The 17,499-nt window shown below is 37.8% G+C and overlaps 1 protein-coding gene across 1 annotated transcript in view; it reads left to right on the top strand.

The window, feature by feature from the left end:
* The window catches only part of snd1 (staphylococcal nuclease and tudor domain containing 1), a 72,914-nt gene that overhangs the window by 46,817 nt on the left and 8,598 nt on the right, over positions 1-17,499 (top strand). Inside the window, exons 17-20 of the mRNA XM_077710125.1 lie at positions 2,358-2,546; positions 13,576-13,717; positions 16,231-16,357; positions 16,838-16,907. Coding sequence (XP_077566251.1) covers positions 2,358-2,546; positions 13,576-13,717; positions 16,231-16,357; positions 16,838-16,907 — 528 coding nt within the window. The remainder of the gene's footprint in view (positions 1-2,357; positions 2,547-13,575; positions 13,718-16,230; positions 16,358-16,837; positions 16,908-17,499) is intronic.

The raw sequence follows: 17,499 nt of genomic DNA, 5'->3' as shown, positions 1-17,499 counted from the left end.
TTCATTCCATTAGAAAATACTTTTATTTGACTTCAAATATTCCTAGCTCATTTAGAAAAGCTGATTTGCATGACCAGACGGCACTAAAATTTCTAAAATGCAATCCCACTACATGTTTTCAATTAGTTTTAGTGCAACTTTTGGGTCTGGCAAGAGAGATCCTGCACTGCAAAGTATTTATTTTCAATCACTTCTTTATTTTCATTCACTTTCAAAGACTTAAGTGAATTTAATCAGTCGTAGTTTTAAACAATGACCTTGTTTTTCTCTGTTTCTGCTCGGGAATGACTACAATTTTGCATGCTAAACACAACTTTTTGTGTCCTTTCCCCCCCATACAACCTCATCACCTCATTTCCATCCGCTTTGTCGACACATTTGGCAACATTTATGAGATTATAAGAGCCCATTTGCGTTCCGATACGATCATGACTCGACGGAAAACCTCTACTGGGAACCATATCGTCTCCATTCAAATCACTTTCTAAGCCGACTCGTGCCTTCCTTTGCCATTGCTTTATTTTTCAAAGCTATTATACGGCAAGATAAGGTAAAAAAAAAATAGTACCAAATTTGGGAGGTAAAATGCACCCATTGAGTTAATGACTCATTCCTTTGCTGCTTGATGCCACTCACGCTAGGCTGCACAGTTTGTCATAAAATAGGCCTAGTAGTCGTTTTGCCCTCACATTTTTTTCCTTTCCATCTTGTGACGATGCTCTGTGGACGTGTTCTCGTCCTAATGGCCTAGTTATGTAACTGCCACTGGGCACAAAGTGCTAACGAGTTGGCACTGCAGAGCCCAGAAATATTTACAGATTGAGTACCGTATTTTCACGACTATAAGGCGCACCGCATTATAAGGCGCTCCCTCAATGAATGACATTTTTTCCCATATATAAGGCGCACTGTCTATTTTGGAGAAAATGTAAGACTTTTAAGTGTGGCTAATAGTGGTGAAAATATGTTAATTGCTATTGACTTCCAGGTATGAAGCACTCACTACTTTACAGTCACCTCTAGAGCCAGCCATTGTTGATGTTTTGGATTTTTTTTGTACAAAATCTTGCAGTGGGGGAGGAGCTATATGAGGAAAGATTTTGTAAACTAAGATGGCATCTGCATATTTAACAGTATTGTTTTAGTTCAGGCGTTTGTGTTTTTTTAATATTCGACAGTGGTGGTTTTTCGTTTTTGGTTTTCTGTTATTTTCCATTTATAAGGCGCACTGGATTATAAGGCGCACTGTCTATTTTGGAGAACATTTAAGACTTTTAAGTGCGCCTTATAGTCGTGAAAATACGGTAGGTTTTTGTTTTAAATTTAAAATCTAACCTGGATCGGATGGGAATCCCACTATGAATTGACCACAGGTCTCAAATTATCCTGGTGATAAATAAATAGCTTTTTTGTTCTTTAGCAATATGATGAGGACGAGCAGTTTACAATTTTAATTCCGAGCAAATTTCCCACATGGCCGTGCTTCTAATCACGAGACTGGGCCTCCTATCTAGATAGCATACCTGGCCTTCTTGCTTTCTCGCTGACTTTGGAAAAAAAATACAACAAGAACCTTCTTTTGTGTGTATGTGTGTGTTGGTACACAAATCTGTGTGTACTTGTGTTTATTCCACCAATTCTCCCATGAGTGGTCAAAAGCAAATGAATAGATAATTAGTCTGAATAAGCACAAATTTTCTTATGAGTTGCAAGTGGCTAATTTCCGTGCAGTTATGTTGCAATAAGCCATGCTGATTTAATGTTGTTGCTGATGGGTTGGTTGTTTAGTGACCAACTCATAAAGACAGGTGTTCCAGACTAAAGGTTAATTTCGGTGATGACAAAGCACTTCCGGAAAATCCATATTATCTTAGAGAAACCATTAGAATGGGCGTTGCCAACTGCTCAAAGATAGCATCTTTATTTAGTTACTTAATTATTTTAATTACTTTTCTGTAATGCCTGGAGATACGAGCTTAATCCGTTCCAGGACTGAGCTCGTATGTCGATTTACTCGTATCTCAAATGAAGGTTTCCCATAGAAATTAACTAAAAAGAAGTTAATTCGTTCCAACTATTTGAAAAAACACCAAAAACAGGATATTGGATTGGAAAAACGTTTTTATTTGTTCTAATTTGTCACCTGTTAACTAATAACTGGTTATTTAAAAGTAGTAAAATGTGTTTAATAGTACTAAAATTAGATGGAGAAGCTGTATGCTCGTATATCAAAATTTGTCTCGTATCTCTCGATAAATATTTGCTCAAAATGTACCCTCATCTCAAATTGCTCGTATGTCGGGGTACTCCTATGTCAAAATATTACTGTATTAAGTTTCTCCCTTGCTGGGTTACAGGTGGAAGTGGAAGTGGAGAGCATGGACAAAGCCGGCAACTTCATCGGCTGGTTGCACATCGAAGGCGTCAACCTGTCGGTGGCGCTAGTAGAGAACGCCCTATCCAAGGTCCACTTTACAGCCGAACGAAGCAACTACTACAAAACGCTTATAACAGCTGAGGACGGATGCCGGCAGAGAAAAGAGAAGGTATTTCCATTTTTAAACTCCAGTTAACTCATTGGTGAATGTACGCTATTATGTCTTAGTTCCAAAAAAGGTACAAAACCTAAGAATGACGTTGAGTGCTATAAAATGCCAAGATGTTTTTGTCATTCTCTCTATCAAATGAGCTGGAACCCTCATTGGTTCAGTCCATTTCCTCATTTAAACTTTTGTAAACTGTCATTTAATATGTAGTTAATGTAAAAACAGTTCATTTTCAATAGAACTCTGGTTGGTCTAGCGGGGTTTATGATTAGGTAAACATTCCATGGAAAATCTCTTACAAGTTACCTTATTTGGTGACCATAGATGACAGTTTCTTTTCTATTAATTACACGGTTGATGCTTCTTTGTGCCCTAGAGCTACAGAAATGCTTTCAGGGTTAAAATATTTGACTCTATCCTGCACAACTCTTCTTTTTCATTACGGTGGAAGGTATAATAACCTTGTTGTTCTCTGGTCAGTCACCTATTTCGGGCTAATTCGAGCCGGGTTATATGGTCATGATGGTCTGGTTCTTTGACTTTTCTGTGAAGATTTTTCTAAGTCCAAACTTCCAGGACTTTGGTAGGGATAATCCGATGATAGTACACCTTTTTCAGACTGGTGAAGTCCTTTACGATATAAATGCAAAGGGTTTCATATCTCAGTAGCTTGATCTGTTTTTGTTAGGCCTGCAAAGAGTGAATTAGTAGTTTCAAGCAATCAAGAGCTTATGATAGAGAACACACAGTCATTTTTGTTTTGAAATGTCAATTTGCGCGAAGAGGATTTCGACTTATATTTCAAAAACGCCAGAGTATTTTGTTATCTCTCTAGAATTGAAATGGGCTAAACACATACTAGCAAATGGTAACACAGTTACTAGCTGAACATTTGACCTCACATGATGGAGATTTAAGGCTTTTTACGAAGGCCGAATGATAGGACATCATTGCCCGCAGGGTAATCACAATCCCCATGAGAGAGAAATGACCTCTGTTTGACCTTTCCAGAAAAAGGGCTTGAGATAACTCGCAAATCTCATTGCACGTGCTCTACAACGTCTGTAAATGGACACAGTGCATGTATTTAATAGGTCTCAAAGTCTTGTGTCACGTCTTGAATAAATGAGCTACTGACCACACAAAAGCAAAAGCTGACGCATGCTTTTGGTAGGCATTACATAATATGATTTCCAACGCTCGCACACACCACTCGAGCTGTCTCTTTTCTGCTTACTCAAAGCCACATGGAGCATGTGCAGATGCTCTCTGCGGGGCGGCCGGGCCCCGTGTAGTTGGCACGCCTGACCCTCTACACCCTGGGGCGTTGACAGGAAGACAGAGAAGCACCCTCGCCACCATATCTACACATATTTATCTTCATACTACCCCCATATCAGCAGGTCTGTGGTCTCTCTGTAGCACCCCACACCACCCCAATCCTCGTTAACCATGGCGTACTCATGTGGCAATCACCTGCCAAGCGCCGTTCGGGTGTATTCGCCTTGATCAAGGGGAATACGACCTGCAGGGAGGCACGCAGGATGGGGTGGCAAGCTTTACCTTGTGCATGGTTTAATTATGCATGCACACAACTTGCAGATTTACACGCCGGCTTGGACTGTGTCATCTTCAAAAACACATCCAGAATCATTACAGAAATACCGTATTTTCACGACTGTAAGGCGCAGTTAAAAGTCTTAAGTTTTCTCCAAAATAGACAGTGTGCCTTATAATCCAGTGCGCCTTATATATGGAGAAAACCAAAAACGAAAAACCAACACTGTCGGATATTAAAAAAACACAAACGCCTGAACTGAAACAATACTGTTAAATATGCAGATCTTCCATCTTAGTTTACGACATCTTCCATCATATAGCTCCTCCCCCACTGCAAGATTTTATACAAAAAAATCCAAAACATCAACAATGGCTGGCTCTAGAGGTGACTGTAAAGTAGTGAGTGCTTCATACCTGGAAGTCAATAGCTATTACCGTATTTTCACCACTATAAGGCGCACTTAAATGTCTTAAATTTACTCCAAAATAGACAGTGCGACTTATAATACAGTGCGCCTTATATATGGAAAAAATGTCATTCATTGAGGGTGCGCCTTATAATGCGGTGCGCCTTTATAGTGGTGAAAAAACGGTACACAGAGGATCCCCTTGTGTCCCCAACACTACTCCATATGGCCTGGCATTGCGATGTATGGTGTACGCATCACCAGTATGTCCTTGGCATTTTGCACTGACTTCTTGGCCGGGGTCCTCAGAGGCAGATTTGCGGCTGCCTCTCGTTGGTTCATTAGTGCGCAAATGCCTCTGGCCCTCATTGCCCCCTTCTGCAGAAAAACAAGAGAGGTGAAAGAGCGCTAGAGAACATAATGCCATATGACATGCAATGTTGTATTATGGCGGATATGCACATGCTGAGCTACGCCACTCTGCCTTGTGAAAAACGCTATTCTTTTTTTCTGAGTGTGAAGGACACACGCTGAGTGATTATTTGGTTCTCCCGGGAGACTTTTTTCCTACTGAGTTTGTCAATTCTGACCGCTACTTTGTCCCCATGGCCTCACTTTGAATCGACCTTTTGACTTTTAAGCCGGATGAAAGTAATTTTTTTTAAAAACAACCTAATTTTTTTGTATCCATCTCATTTCAGTGTAAAAGTTGTTATTTGAGGCAATGGAGACATCACATCTCCAAATGATCAAATTAGTACGGTATGAACTCTTATTATAATATCAATGAGTGGCCTATAAATACTTACAACTTGTCAGTGGTCCTATTCCAATCTATTTTTTTTTTACTCATTCTGCGAGGACATTATGCTTTATGGTTTTTAATCTAGTAGACCGTTGTCAGCGTGACCGGACGTTTGGTCGCTGGTCTTTTGGTCGCCGGTCATATGTACTTGAATATTCAAAAGTACTTAGATATTAAACAGTCCTTGGATATTAAACAGTACTTGGATATTAAACAGTACTTAGATATATAAAACAATACTTAGATATTAAACAGTACTCAGATATTAAACACTACTTAGATAAACAGTACTTAGATATTAAACAGTACTTAGATATTAAACAGTACTTGGATATTAAACAGTAGTACTTGGATATTAAACAGTAGTACTTAGATATTAAACAGTAGTACTTAGATATTAAACAGTACGTAGATATTAAACCGTAGTACTTAGATATTAAACAGTAGTACTTAGATATTAAATAGTAGTACTTAGATATTAAACACTATTTAGATATTAAACAGTACTTAGATGTTAAACGCTACTTAGATGTTAAACGCTACTTAAATATTGAACAGTACTTAGATGTTAAACAGTACTTAGATATTGAACAGTACTTAGATATTGAACAGTACTTAGATATTAAACAGTACTTAGATATTAAACAGTATTTAGATATTAAACAGTATTTAGATATTAAACAGTACTCAGATATTAAGAAGTACTTAGATATTAAACAGTACTTAGACATTAAACTCTCTCTCATGAATATAATTTTGTGAGCTGGCTTCAACAGTAAACTCTGTCACCATTTGACCGGCGACCAAACGTCCGAGCACCCATTTTCAGTGATGGAAATTCATGCGATTGATTGACAGTCTCCTCCTGATGTACATTTTGAAAGCTATGCGATTGTGGTCCGAATATTGACTTCATTGTTTTTTCCCATCCACTTTGTAGTTGTCTTTGCCATTAGTTCTTGTGTAATGCAAGGGACCATGAAAATGGTTTTAGCAACTTTAACCTTGTTCTTCAAACAAGTTGGACATTTCTTGTATGCCTGCGAGCCCTCGTGAAACCTTTTTGTTGTAAGTAAGGACAGGCTATGTTTCCTTTCTCATAAGAAATATTCAGCATTTGTCTTTTGAAGACCTTATTTTAAACAACTCTAAAGACGGCTGATCATTTTCAAACCACATTCTAATTACAGAACTCATTACTTGTGGCCCTTGTCGGAATGCTAAGTGGCTCATCGTCCACTTCCCAGGTCATTTCTTGTGGGCAGAATAGGCATGCTAGTTCCTCATCACTTATTTGTAATGTTTTCATGCCTATCGCCTACAGTACTCGTAATTTTCTGTCCTTTTTTCTCTTGCAGTAATTGTTTTCCCAGTGACTATTCATTGTATGCCCTCCAGTCGGACTCCCAAACTTCCCATTTTCTCCTTGGCCCCTGTTTATTATTCTTGCCATTCACCTCACATGCTCTTAAATGTGAGATGAATGCAAAGTGCCTTGATTCATTAGGGGCTTCTTGAAATCAGTTTCTTCTACATTCAGGGCTTTCTCATACTAATAATGGTTAGGATTCAACTCCAAAATACTTCAGTCCTCAAAACCAATTTCTTTTGGGCTTCATAAAATGTGGCAAAACAACTAAAAAACATAAAGGGATCTAAAGTACCAACAAATGTAGTCTTTCAATCATGTTTCCTCCACAGTTCAAATTCAAATTTAAGATTTTGTAGACTGGAAATGTCTCGTTTATTCAACTTTTAATGGCTGGCCATAAACATTATATTATCACCAACCTAACACATGACATGTCAATGAAACCCTAATTGGACAAGACTCACTCCTGAGACCATCATTTTCGAGTCCAAATCTAAAGATGTCCGCCGAGTATTAATCAGTGTGAGTTGTTGTTTTTCTTCCACATGATTCCAACCGTTTCGCTGTGAATCCCCAAAGTCAAAGATATGGTGACCTTGTTATAATTTGAGCAGACCGCTTGAAACAAACTCCCTAACTGAAAATGGATGTGTTCATGTTCCAAGGACTGTCCGCTTTATAAAACAACAATTGGAAAATAAATACAACTAATTGATTGTAAGATGAAAGATGGTCGGTCAGAAATCTTGAACCTTCAAGCAACAATTCCCATATAAGATCCTAGCTGATGTGAATTTTCAACCCAAAATGGAATGTTCTTTTGAATGTAGGTCAATCTACTTCCACTTTGTTCCAGCTTCTGGGCTGGATGGTTTATACTGAAAAACTCTGTCTTGAGAAAGAGAACACTTTGTTGTGTGTGTGTGTGTGCACGTACACGCGCTTTGGTGCATTTTACAGGCTCCCTCTCACCCCTACGCCTTGGGGAAAGACGGTTACATAAACTGAGCCTCATCTCTGCAATTCCAAAAATCCCACTTCTACTCTAACCAGTCTGCAGTGTTATTTCATCTTTAGTTTTTGTCAGGTTTTGGCAAATTACAAATGCCTCTTACCAGTATCAAACACTAGATTTGGCATGTCACTGACATTATAAGAAACTCTTTGAAACAACACCATTCAATTTATGGGATTGGTCTTGATTTTGGGCAAATTGAAGTTTGCATCTAGTGGCATCTACAGTGTTTTATGCAGTGGTCTGTTGGGGATGTGGGAGCACAGAGAGGGACAGGAACAGGCTGATGATGTCCATCATGGACAGCACCTCCCACCCTCTTGCATGAGTCTGTGGAGTCCCTCCAAAGCTCTTTCAGCAATAGACTGCTGCACCCTTATTGCAGGAAGGAGTGCTTCCGCAGATCATTCCTTCCATCAGCTGTTAGGCTCTTTAACAAAAAAAAAATGGCTGTGTTAGGACCTACCGTAAGCATGCATGTACATCTATGTGTATATAGATATATGTGTGTATGTATATGTAACGATATTTCAGCAACACACCTATTTATTTACATATTTATTTATTAACTTACTTATTAACTATCTATTTATGTCTTAAATTCCTTTCCTATTTCTGCATCCTCACCCTCTTGCTACTATGACAACGAAATTCCCCAAATACGGGATGATAAAGTTATCCAATTCAATCCAAGTTAAAAAGATGCTATCTTGCTTTCCAAGTCACGATACCAATTATTTTCGGGACAATTGTCAATCCGACAAAGTTGTTCCAGATGGGAAAAAGCAATTCTAGGTTCCATTCATCTGATGTAGTATAGTTTTTCACCCCTTCATTGTGTCCCCCATCCACTTTCCTCACCGTTATATGATCAGTATGAACTTCAGGGCTACCATACCACCTCGCTATCCCATCCGCAAAAGGGGTTATCAGAAAGAAAAATGATCAGGAGTCCTACTCGGAAAGGCGGGGGTTAAGCGCCAGTAAGAACCAGCCAGATAACAGCCCCCCTGGAAAGGCTGTTGTCATGGAAACACCACGGCAGCCTCGGAGCAAGAGTGCCCTCAATTAAAAAGTTGATTTATATCCCTTAAATTGCATACTTTACACATAGCCGCATTGAGATAGTCCTCATTTGGAATCACTTGAATCCAACATTTAACTCGCCGATCATTTTTAACCAGGTGAGATGCTCATAAGTTAACAGAAGAAACCAGAAAAAACAAATTTAAGATATGAAGTGCAGCATAACATGTACATATAAGTTGAAATTTAATTGATTTAATAGATGGAAGAATGAAATTTCTCCCTGTATTGTCATCTGAGCTCTTTTGTAAAAACTGATAACCAAAAATTGATTGCAAAATATACATTTCTTGGTCCTACAGTTATTTAAATGAGTAAAACTAATATTTAACTCTTCAATACAATACTCAGTATTTTAGGACATCACCTACAGGCTACATTTAACCTCCTTTTTCAACCTATCTTGTTTTTGTTGATGATACAGTGCCCTTGAGAACGCCGTTAGAAGTATTACAACAGTGTGCAGCCTTTGCCTCAAATCCATATGTAGCAACATGTCCTGTTTCCATGGTAACGCCATGCCCTCTTTTGGCATACACTCATTACAACAGCCAGGTGCCGTTAAGAATACCTGCTCAGACTCCCCCCAAAAAAAAGCCCACCAACGCTGCCTCAGTGGATCTATTTTTGTCAATTTAGAAAGAATAGGAAGTTGCAATCACTCCAGGTTGTCTCTCAGCCTTCAATTTCTTTTGTGAGACCTTGTCATGTCATGCCGTTGGTTCAGTTCAGTTCATATGAGACTTGTAAGCCAGTAGTTGAATGGTGAACACATCTGCTGGTGGTGATATGAAAATGAGAGGAACATCTTGTTTTTACTCCTTTACATCCACCTAGTACTTCTTTTAATACATCATTTTTCTGTTAAGCAACCGCAACCGGGTGGTTTTTAACCTACCTCCAGAGTACCTCTGAAAATATACTCCTAAATGTGTATTTTTACCGTCAAGGAGATTTGGTGGGAGGCAACTTTGTCACGGTGTTTGCCTCACTTTGACCCTTTGGGAATGTAAGACCTTTTTTTGCGTGGAAGTTTAAGTCAATTATACGAAGTAAACGTGGGAAATATACCAGGTCTTTTGTCATAACTAAACAGGCCGTGTCATGACCAGAAGATACTTACTTTGAATTGATATTTTTGTCTGTGCAACTCTACTTCTTCGGTTTTCCAGTCATGCGAATTTCTGTTAAATCTGTTGCAAGTGGAAGAAAACAACTCGGTGTGAAGGTCTTGCTAGCTACTTCTCTCATCCCTCATTTTCTGAACTGCTTTATCCACATTAAGGTCGTGGCTGGTACTGGAGAGAGTTTAATATCGAAGTACTGTTTAATATCTAAGTAGTGTTTAATATCCAAGTAGTGTTTAATATCTAAGTAGTGTTTAATATCTAAGTAGTGTTTAATATCTAAGTAGTGTTTAATATCTAAGTACTGTTTAATATCTAAGTACTGTTTAATATCTAAGTACTGTTTAATATCTAAGTACAGTTTAAGATCTAAGTACTGTTTGATATCTAAGTACTGTTTGATATCTAAGTACTGTTTGATATCTAAGTACTGTTTGATATCTAAGTACTGTTTAATATCCAAGTACTGTTTAATATATAAGTACTGTTTAATATATAAGTACTGTTTAATATCTAGGTACTGTTTAATATCTAGGTACTGTTTAATATCTAGGTACTGTTTAATATCTAAGTACTGTTTAATATCTAGGTACTGTTTAATATCTAAGTAGTGTTTAATATCTAAGTAGGGCCGCTTCCCAATTTATATACCAATCAGATTATATTAATGTTCCTCAATACTGTGTTTTTTAGAGCATTCTTCTCCAAAAAAAAGGCATTTTGTGGACAAGGAAGAGACAGAAAGAAAGAAAGTGTCTTCTGGTGAATTAATGAACCGTTTTCTGTGGCAAGGATTCATTAGGGATATAATAGGGTCTAAATTGATTAACAAGGGCACTCTTATGAATAACATGCTCTTATTGATTTCAATTGTTCTCAAAAGTGCTATTGGATAATGAATGAACAATGGCCAGTGCGATCTTTTCAACATCCTTAGTTTGATTTCGTACATATCATTTTTCATTGTACGGTGCGTGACAGTTCATTTGAAATATTAAATATAAATTGACTGATTAGGATACATTCCTTACATACTTTGAACAAACCTGATTTATTATTATTCAGTTTATTTTTTTAATTACTTGAGTTAACTTTCAACATTTCGCGCAACTCACAGCCAAAACTTTGTCACTTTTTTGCCAAGTGTTTTGCAAAATGAAATCTTTTGTTCACTTTTAAGGTTGCCAAAATAACTTTACACTTAGTGCAATGTTTTTTTTTTTCATCTGTTGTCTTTAATCATATCTTTGTTGTTAAAATGTGTTAAAGTCTGGCATCGGCAGTGTAATAGCGCATCCACTGTAGTGTTGAGATGATTAAGCCGAAAAAGTACACCCACTTACCCATTGAAATGGCAGTAGTGGACGTCAAAATATATTAAGTTTTGTCATTGAGGAGTTGTGAAGGGCAAGTGGAGTGGCCGCCATCTTATCCAAACCCCCCCTATAGCCTTCTGGCTCTTTTTGTCTATCTTTGTGTGCATCTTCTGGACATTGTCTGTCTACGACTGTTGGCCGGTTGACTGGCTGGAGCATTTGGCTGCGGTTGCAGAGCAGCAGTCACACACCTACATTCAAGTGGAACAACCTGGATGGTTGACTGCTCACGGAAGGTCATCAGCCTTGGGCACTTTGTGTCTCTCAGTGTGTGTGTGTGTGTCTATGCAGTTTTTCTCTCAATAGTCCACATGGTACATTTTCAACTTCATTGTAGGATATTCCTTGTTAATGATAAGTTAACTGTGTTTGAGTCATTTTTCACAAAAAGAAATGCTTTTTCTTGATTAACATACATTTTGCAGGGCTGACAACTACTCTGGGATTTAAGGAGTTTTTTTCTGGGATTGTAGGAGTTTTTTCTGGGATTTGAGGAGTTTTTTTCTGGGATTTTAGGTTTTTTTCCGGGATTTTAGGAGGTTTTTTTCTGGGATTTTAGGAGGGTTTTTTTTCTGGGATTTTAGGTTTTTTTTCTGGGATTTCAGGAGTTTTTTCCTGGGATTTCAGGAGTTTTTTTTCCTGGGGTTTCAGGAGTTTTTTTCCTGGAATTTCAGGAGTTTTCTTTGGGATTTCAGGAGTTTTTCTCCTGGGATTTCAGGAGGTTTTTTTTACTGGGATTTCAGGAGTTTTTTTTTTACTGGGATTTCAGGAGTTTTTTTTTTACTGGGATTTCAGGAGTTTTTTTTTACTGGGATTTCAGGAGTTTTTTTTTTACTGGGATTTCAGGAGTTTTTTTTTTACTGGGATTTCAGGAGTTTTTTTTTTTACTGGGATTTCAGGAGTTTTTTTTCCTGGGATGTCAGGAGTTTTTTTCCTGGGATTTCAGGAGTTTTTTTCCTGGGATTTCAGGAGTTTTTTCCTGGGATTTCAGGAGTTTTTTTCCACTGTCATTTCAGGAGTTTTTTTTTCCTGGGATTTCAGGAGTTTTTTTTTCCTGGGATTTCAGGAGTTTTTTTCCTGGGATTTCAGGAGTTTTTTTTCCTGGGGTTTCAGTTTTTTCTGTCCAGCAGTCCTCGGCAGCTCCTTTCCAATGGTCATTAGTCTCGTTAAAATCAATGCCTGCTGTAATTTTTAAGGTGAAAAAAAATCCCATGGCACAGGAGAACACACTTGATTTTCACTGCACTTTCATTTCACCTTTAGTGTGTCCACATGATTTCCTGCTTCCTGAGAATTGGAGTAAACAAGTACTGCATTCCGCCTTAACAAGCACCCCACCATCTTGTTTTCTTTGTACAGTAAACACACACATCAGCTGGCATCTGTGCGGTTTGATACATGGCCGCCGCCGGCAAGGCAAGGCAAGGAAAGGCACTTCACCCTAATGAGACTCCTGCCCTTCCGTTTCTCTCTGGAAAGCCAAAAGACACATAACCTTGACTTGGAAACCTTTTTCCCCTCACATACACTTGAAGAAAATTAAGGCCACTCATGGTTTCCTAGCATGTGTTGTTTTCATAGGCTGCACATTGAACTCATCGGCTGCCATTGGCGGTTCCACACGTCCAATTTGTTTGGAGTAGATCGGCGTTAGTGGCACTCGAAAACAGCATTCACAAACAGTCCATTCAGGTTACATAAATCAGATGTCTAATGCTGTTGGACAGCAACAAGTTAATAGTAAAAACGATCTAAGTACTGTGTAATATCTAAGTACTGTTTAATATCTAAGTGCTGTTTAATATCTAAGTACTGTTTAATATCGAAGTACCGTTTAATATTTAAGTACTGTTGAAACCAGCTCAAAATTATGTTCATGAGAGATTTTAATATCTAAATATCAACTGTTTTCAACAGTACATAGATATTAAACTCTCATGAATCAACAGTAGATATTTAGATATTAAACTCTCTATCATGAATCTAAATTTGAGAGCTGGTGTCAACAGTACTTAGATATTATACAGTACTTGGGTATTAAATTCTCATGAATATAATTTTGAGAGCTGGTTTCAACAATAAACTATCTGTCACCATTTGACAGGCGACCAAAAGTCCGAGCACCGTTTAATCTCAGCGTGTACTGTAAAAAGTTCAGTCATTTGGTGGAGACAAGAGATCTGAGCTTGTACTCATTCCATCCTTGCAGATGATTGCCTAGGCCAAAAGGTATATTTTGTCCCATATTTGGTTATTAAATGTAATATTGCTTGTGTTGTAGGTGTGGGCCAACTATGAAGAGAAGCCCAAAGAAGAAGTGGTGCATCTCTCTGAGGAGAAGGAGCGCGTTGCCAAATACAGGCCGGTGTACGTCACAGAAATCACCGACATGCTGCACTTGTACACACAGGATGTAGAAACAGGTAATTGCTGTCCTTGACTTGTCATATGTGTGAAATAGCATAACCTCCTTTTATTTTTATTTACCTTAAGCACCAGGGCAGTTTGACAAATCACAATTTCCAACAGTCGCAGACATTTCACTTGTTGTTTTCGCAACGCAATAATGGGAATTATACATGTAACGGTGGCGGTCTGTGGATTTTCTACCGACGCCTTCAATCCAACCCTCAAAAACTATTTTATGGCTATAAAAAAACTACTACTGCATCTACAACTGCGACACAAAAATAATCATCAATAATAACCTCATTAATAACCTAATGTTGGACATTTGTGCCCAGCTCTTTCCACACAAAAGACAGTCGGCCATTTTCCTTGTTATTTTCGGCTTTTTGGGTGTTATCTTTGCCTTTTTTTGTGTTATTTTTGCCTTTTTTTTTAGAGGTTCTTCTGGGACATACTCATGCTGGAGATTTTGTCGATAGTTTTAGTCGTGATCCGTCATCCTCTGGCCTTTTTGTCCCCTCTCCATCCATCTTTTTCTCTCGTTTGCTTTCTTTTTTTTTTGCTGACGGACGCTCAAAGCGCTATTAAGTCATAGCTCCAGCCAGCCCTTGGAGAGCACATCAAAGCTTTGTTGTAGAATCACAGCATCGAAGCGCCATGTTGTATAATTAGGTTACATTACAGTGACATGTGACACTGACTAGAGATTTTTAAAATGTCCTCTTTTACAAGCAAGTCATCAGTTTCTTTGCATTCCACGTGATCTTGCAAAACAAAAAAATGAAGAATATCTTCAGGGCAAACCACAATAATTTGATTTTATGCCAACTGTTAGTAACATTGATAAAAAAAATATCTCCCAGCTATTTCTGCACTTGACTAGACACCAAATAACCTCAGCGCTTTTATTTCCTAATGATTGCCAAGTAGCTGGGCATTTTATTTTAACATTTTACTGTCAGTGGGTCTTGCCAACTGTGTGCTTGAACCCCCACCCACCCTGCAACTCCGTCCCTTTTTCCCATTTTAATTATTACCCTTTAAAAACTCATAAGTACAGCTTTCTTCCAGCATGGCTATCTTTAGACACGCACTATGATAAGTGATTAATTTCACGTTACGAACATTTTTTTCTCTTCTAAATCTCCAGGAAACTTGAGGGGTTGCGTTCCTTAATCTTTAGTTCATTGGAAGCCACTTTATCTGTTAATGTATACATTTATCTGGCATTGTCTCACTTTCTTCCCTACACCATTATCTCCTCTTCAAAGTGCTATTGCCACCTCTACCTAGTTTTTTTTTTTTCTTCTTCTTCCTCCCCCGGTTGTTGGCCTTTCTCTGTTGGCTCCAGGTAATTACTGTTAAGAGAAAGACCCTCATAGATCTCGGTTTTTCCACATATAAGGCGCACTATCTATTTTGGAGAAAATGTAAGACTTAAGTGCGCCTTATAGTGGTGAAAATACGGTAATTGCTATTGACTTCCAGGTATGAAGCACTCACTACTTTACAGTCACCTCTAGAGCCAGCCATTGTTGATGTTTTAGATTTTTTTTGTATAAAATCTTGCAGTGGGGGAGGAGCTATATGATGGAAGATGTTGTAAACTAAGATGACATCTGCATATTTCACAGTATTGTTTCAGTTCAGGCGTTTGTGTTTTTTTAATATCCGACAGTGGTGGTTTTTCGATTTTGTTTTTCTGTATTTTCCATATATAAGGCGCACTGGATTATAAGACTCACTGTCTATTTTGGAGAAAATTTAAGACTTTTAAGTGCGCCTTATAGTCGTGAAAATACGGTACTCACAATTTTGGAATCTAGAACAACCAGGATCGAGTGTGATGAATTGATAGTCAGAGTAGACATGATGGGACTGGACTCAAGAAGTGGCCAAAGCACACAAAAGGTCGTAAATCGGTTCCTTGAAGGCGGTGAACCGCAGTGACGCTTGTCAACAGCCTTTGAGTGTATCGCCGGCGGCTATAATAATCATGTTAGCATTTGGCGGTCAAGGCGCCAGCTATTTATGACCTCCAGGAGGCGATGGTCACTGTTAAGTCAATCAGAAATTGATGGCAGAAGTTGAGGCCCATTACGTGTGCCCTAATTTTGCTTTTTGTTTTCTTTCATAACAAGCTTTATCATTTTTGTTCTTTGACTTGTTTTTGGGTCTAGACACAAATATTGAGTTACAACGCACCCATTTTAAATCAACATAAAAATAACCTTCATCCATTAGTTGTTTGACATTTTAATATTTCTTAATACATTCCTTTTTACTTTACTTTGTAGTACTTTACACTGTTTACTTTAATGATGAGTGATGAGTATGTTAATACTTTAGTGCTTTTTTTCTGTTTATGTTTCATATGTACTGTTAACGGATGCACTTTTTTTTCTGTATCATTTCTTATGCTGACCCCGCCCATCTGTCATTTTTTTTAAGTCAATGTGGCCCCCGGGCCGAAAAGTTTGCCTTTGCTTTGTGCTAGGTGTCTGATTGAGTCTTTGTTCTCCACTAGGAGTCCACCTGGAGAATCTGATGACCACCATGAGAGCAGAGATCGCTACACAACCCCCTGTGGAAGGTTCCTTCACGCCCCGCCGCGGTGACTTCTGCATAGCCAAGTTTGCCGAAGACGGCGAATGGTATGTCATTAATATCTAAGAGAGGGAGAATTTAATAGCTAAGTACTGTTTAATATCTAAGTACTGTTGAAACCAGCTCTCAAAATTATATTCATGAGAGAGAGTTTATTATCTAAGTACTGTTTAATATATAAGTACTGTTGAAAGCAGTAGATATTTAGATATTAAAATCTCTGTCATGAATATAATTTTGAGAGCTGGTTTCAACAGAACTTGGATATTAAACAGTACTTAGATATTAAACAGTACTTGGATATTAAACAGTAGTTAGATATTAAACAGTAGTTAGATATTAAACAGTACTTAGATTTTAAACAGTAGTTAGATATTAAACAGTATTTAGATATTAAACTCTCTCTCTTAGATATTAGTCTTTGGTATTATGGGACCAACATGAAAAACAATTTTAGACCGGAGACGGGAAAAACATGCAAAGCCGAAGCAGAAAAGGAATAATGACTAACATATTTTGTGTTCCAGGTATAGAGCCCGAGTGGAGAAAGTGGAGTCGCTGGCCAAAGTGCACGTCTTCTACATTGACTACGGCAATGTGAGTGTTAGAAATTGAAAACAACAAAACCGTTTTAAGGTTACGTTCATTGCATATTTTTATAAAAGTTGCACTATTGGCTTATTCAGAAAGTTTGCCTAGATGCATTTTGATATACTTTATATATGGATTTTGTCAAACTAATCCAGTGTTTTCCAACATTATTTTTGTTGTTGTTTCTGGGGTACACTTTTTTGAATTGAAAAATCTCAAGGCACTTCAGCTGAAAATCTTTTAAATTTAAAAAGTCTACAGCCTATATTAACAATATAAATCCATTCTCATCTGAGTTTTTTTCACCAGGAACCAAAGAAATGTTAAACATTCTTCAACAAATCGACTGAATCTAATATAAAGCAATACTTTATATGTAAATTCTCTAAATTTGTTCCATGGTTCTCACAAAACTCCCAACTAAACCCTTCAAATTTGATCAATATCCAAGTTTTGTAGGAAAAATGTTAAGACCCCCCAAAAAACTATCATAAAATTATTCAATAACCCATTAAAAGCAATAAACATGCAAAATCTATTCATATTATCCACCATACCACTCTACATTTAAATCAATTTTCCCATCAATCCAAGTTAA

Source organism: Stigmatopora nigra, chromosome 23 (assembly GCF_051989575.1).
Source record: "Stigmatopora nigra isolate UIUO_SnigA chromosome 23, RoL_Snig_1.1, whole genome shotgun sequence".
Lineage (NCBI taxonomy): Eukaryota > Metazoa > Chordata > Actinopteri > Syngnathiformes > Syngnathidae > Stigmatopora > Stigmatopora nigra.
This window is presented reverse-complemented; position numbering and strand designations above follow the sequence as displayed.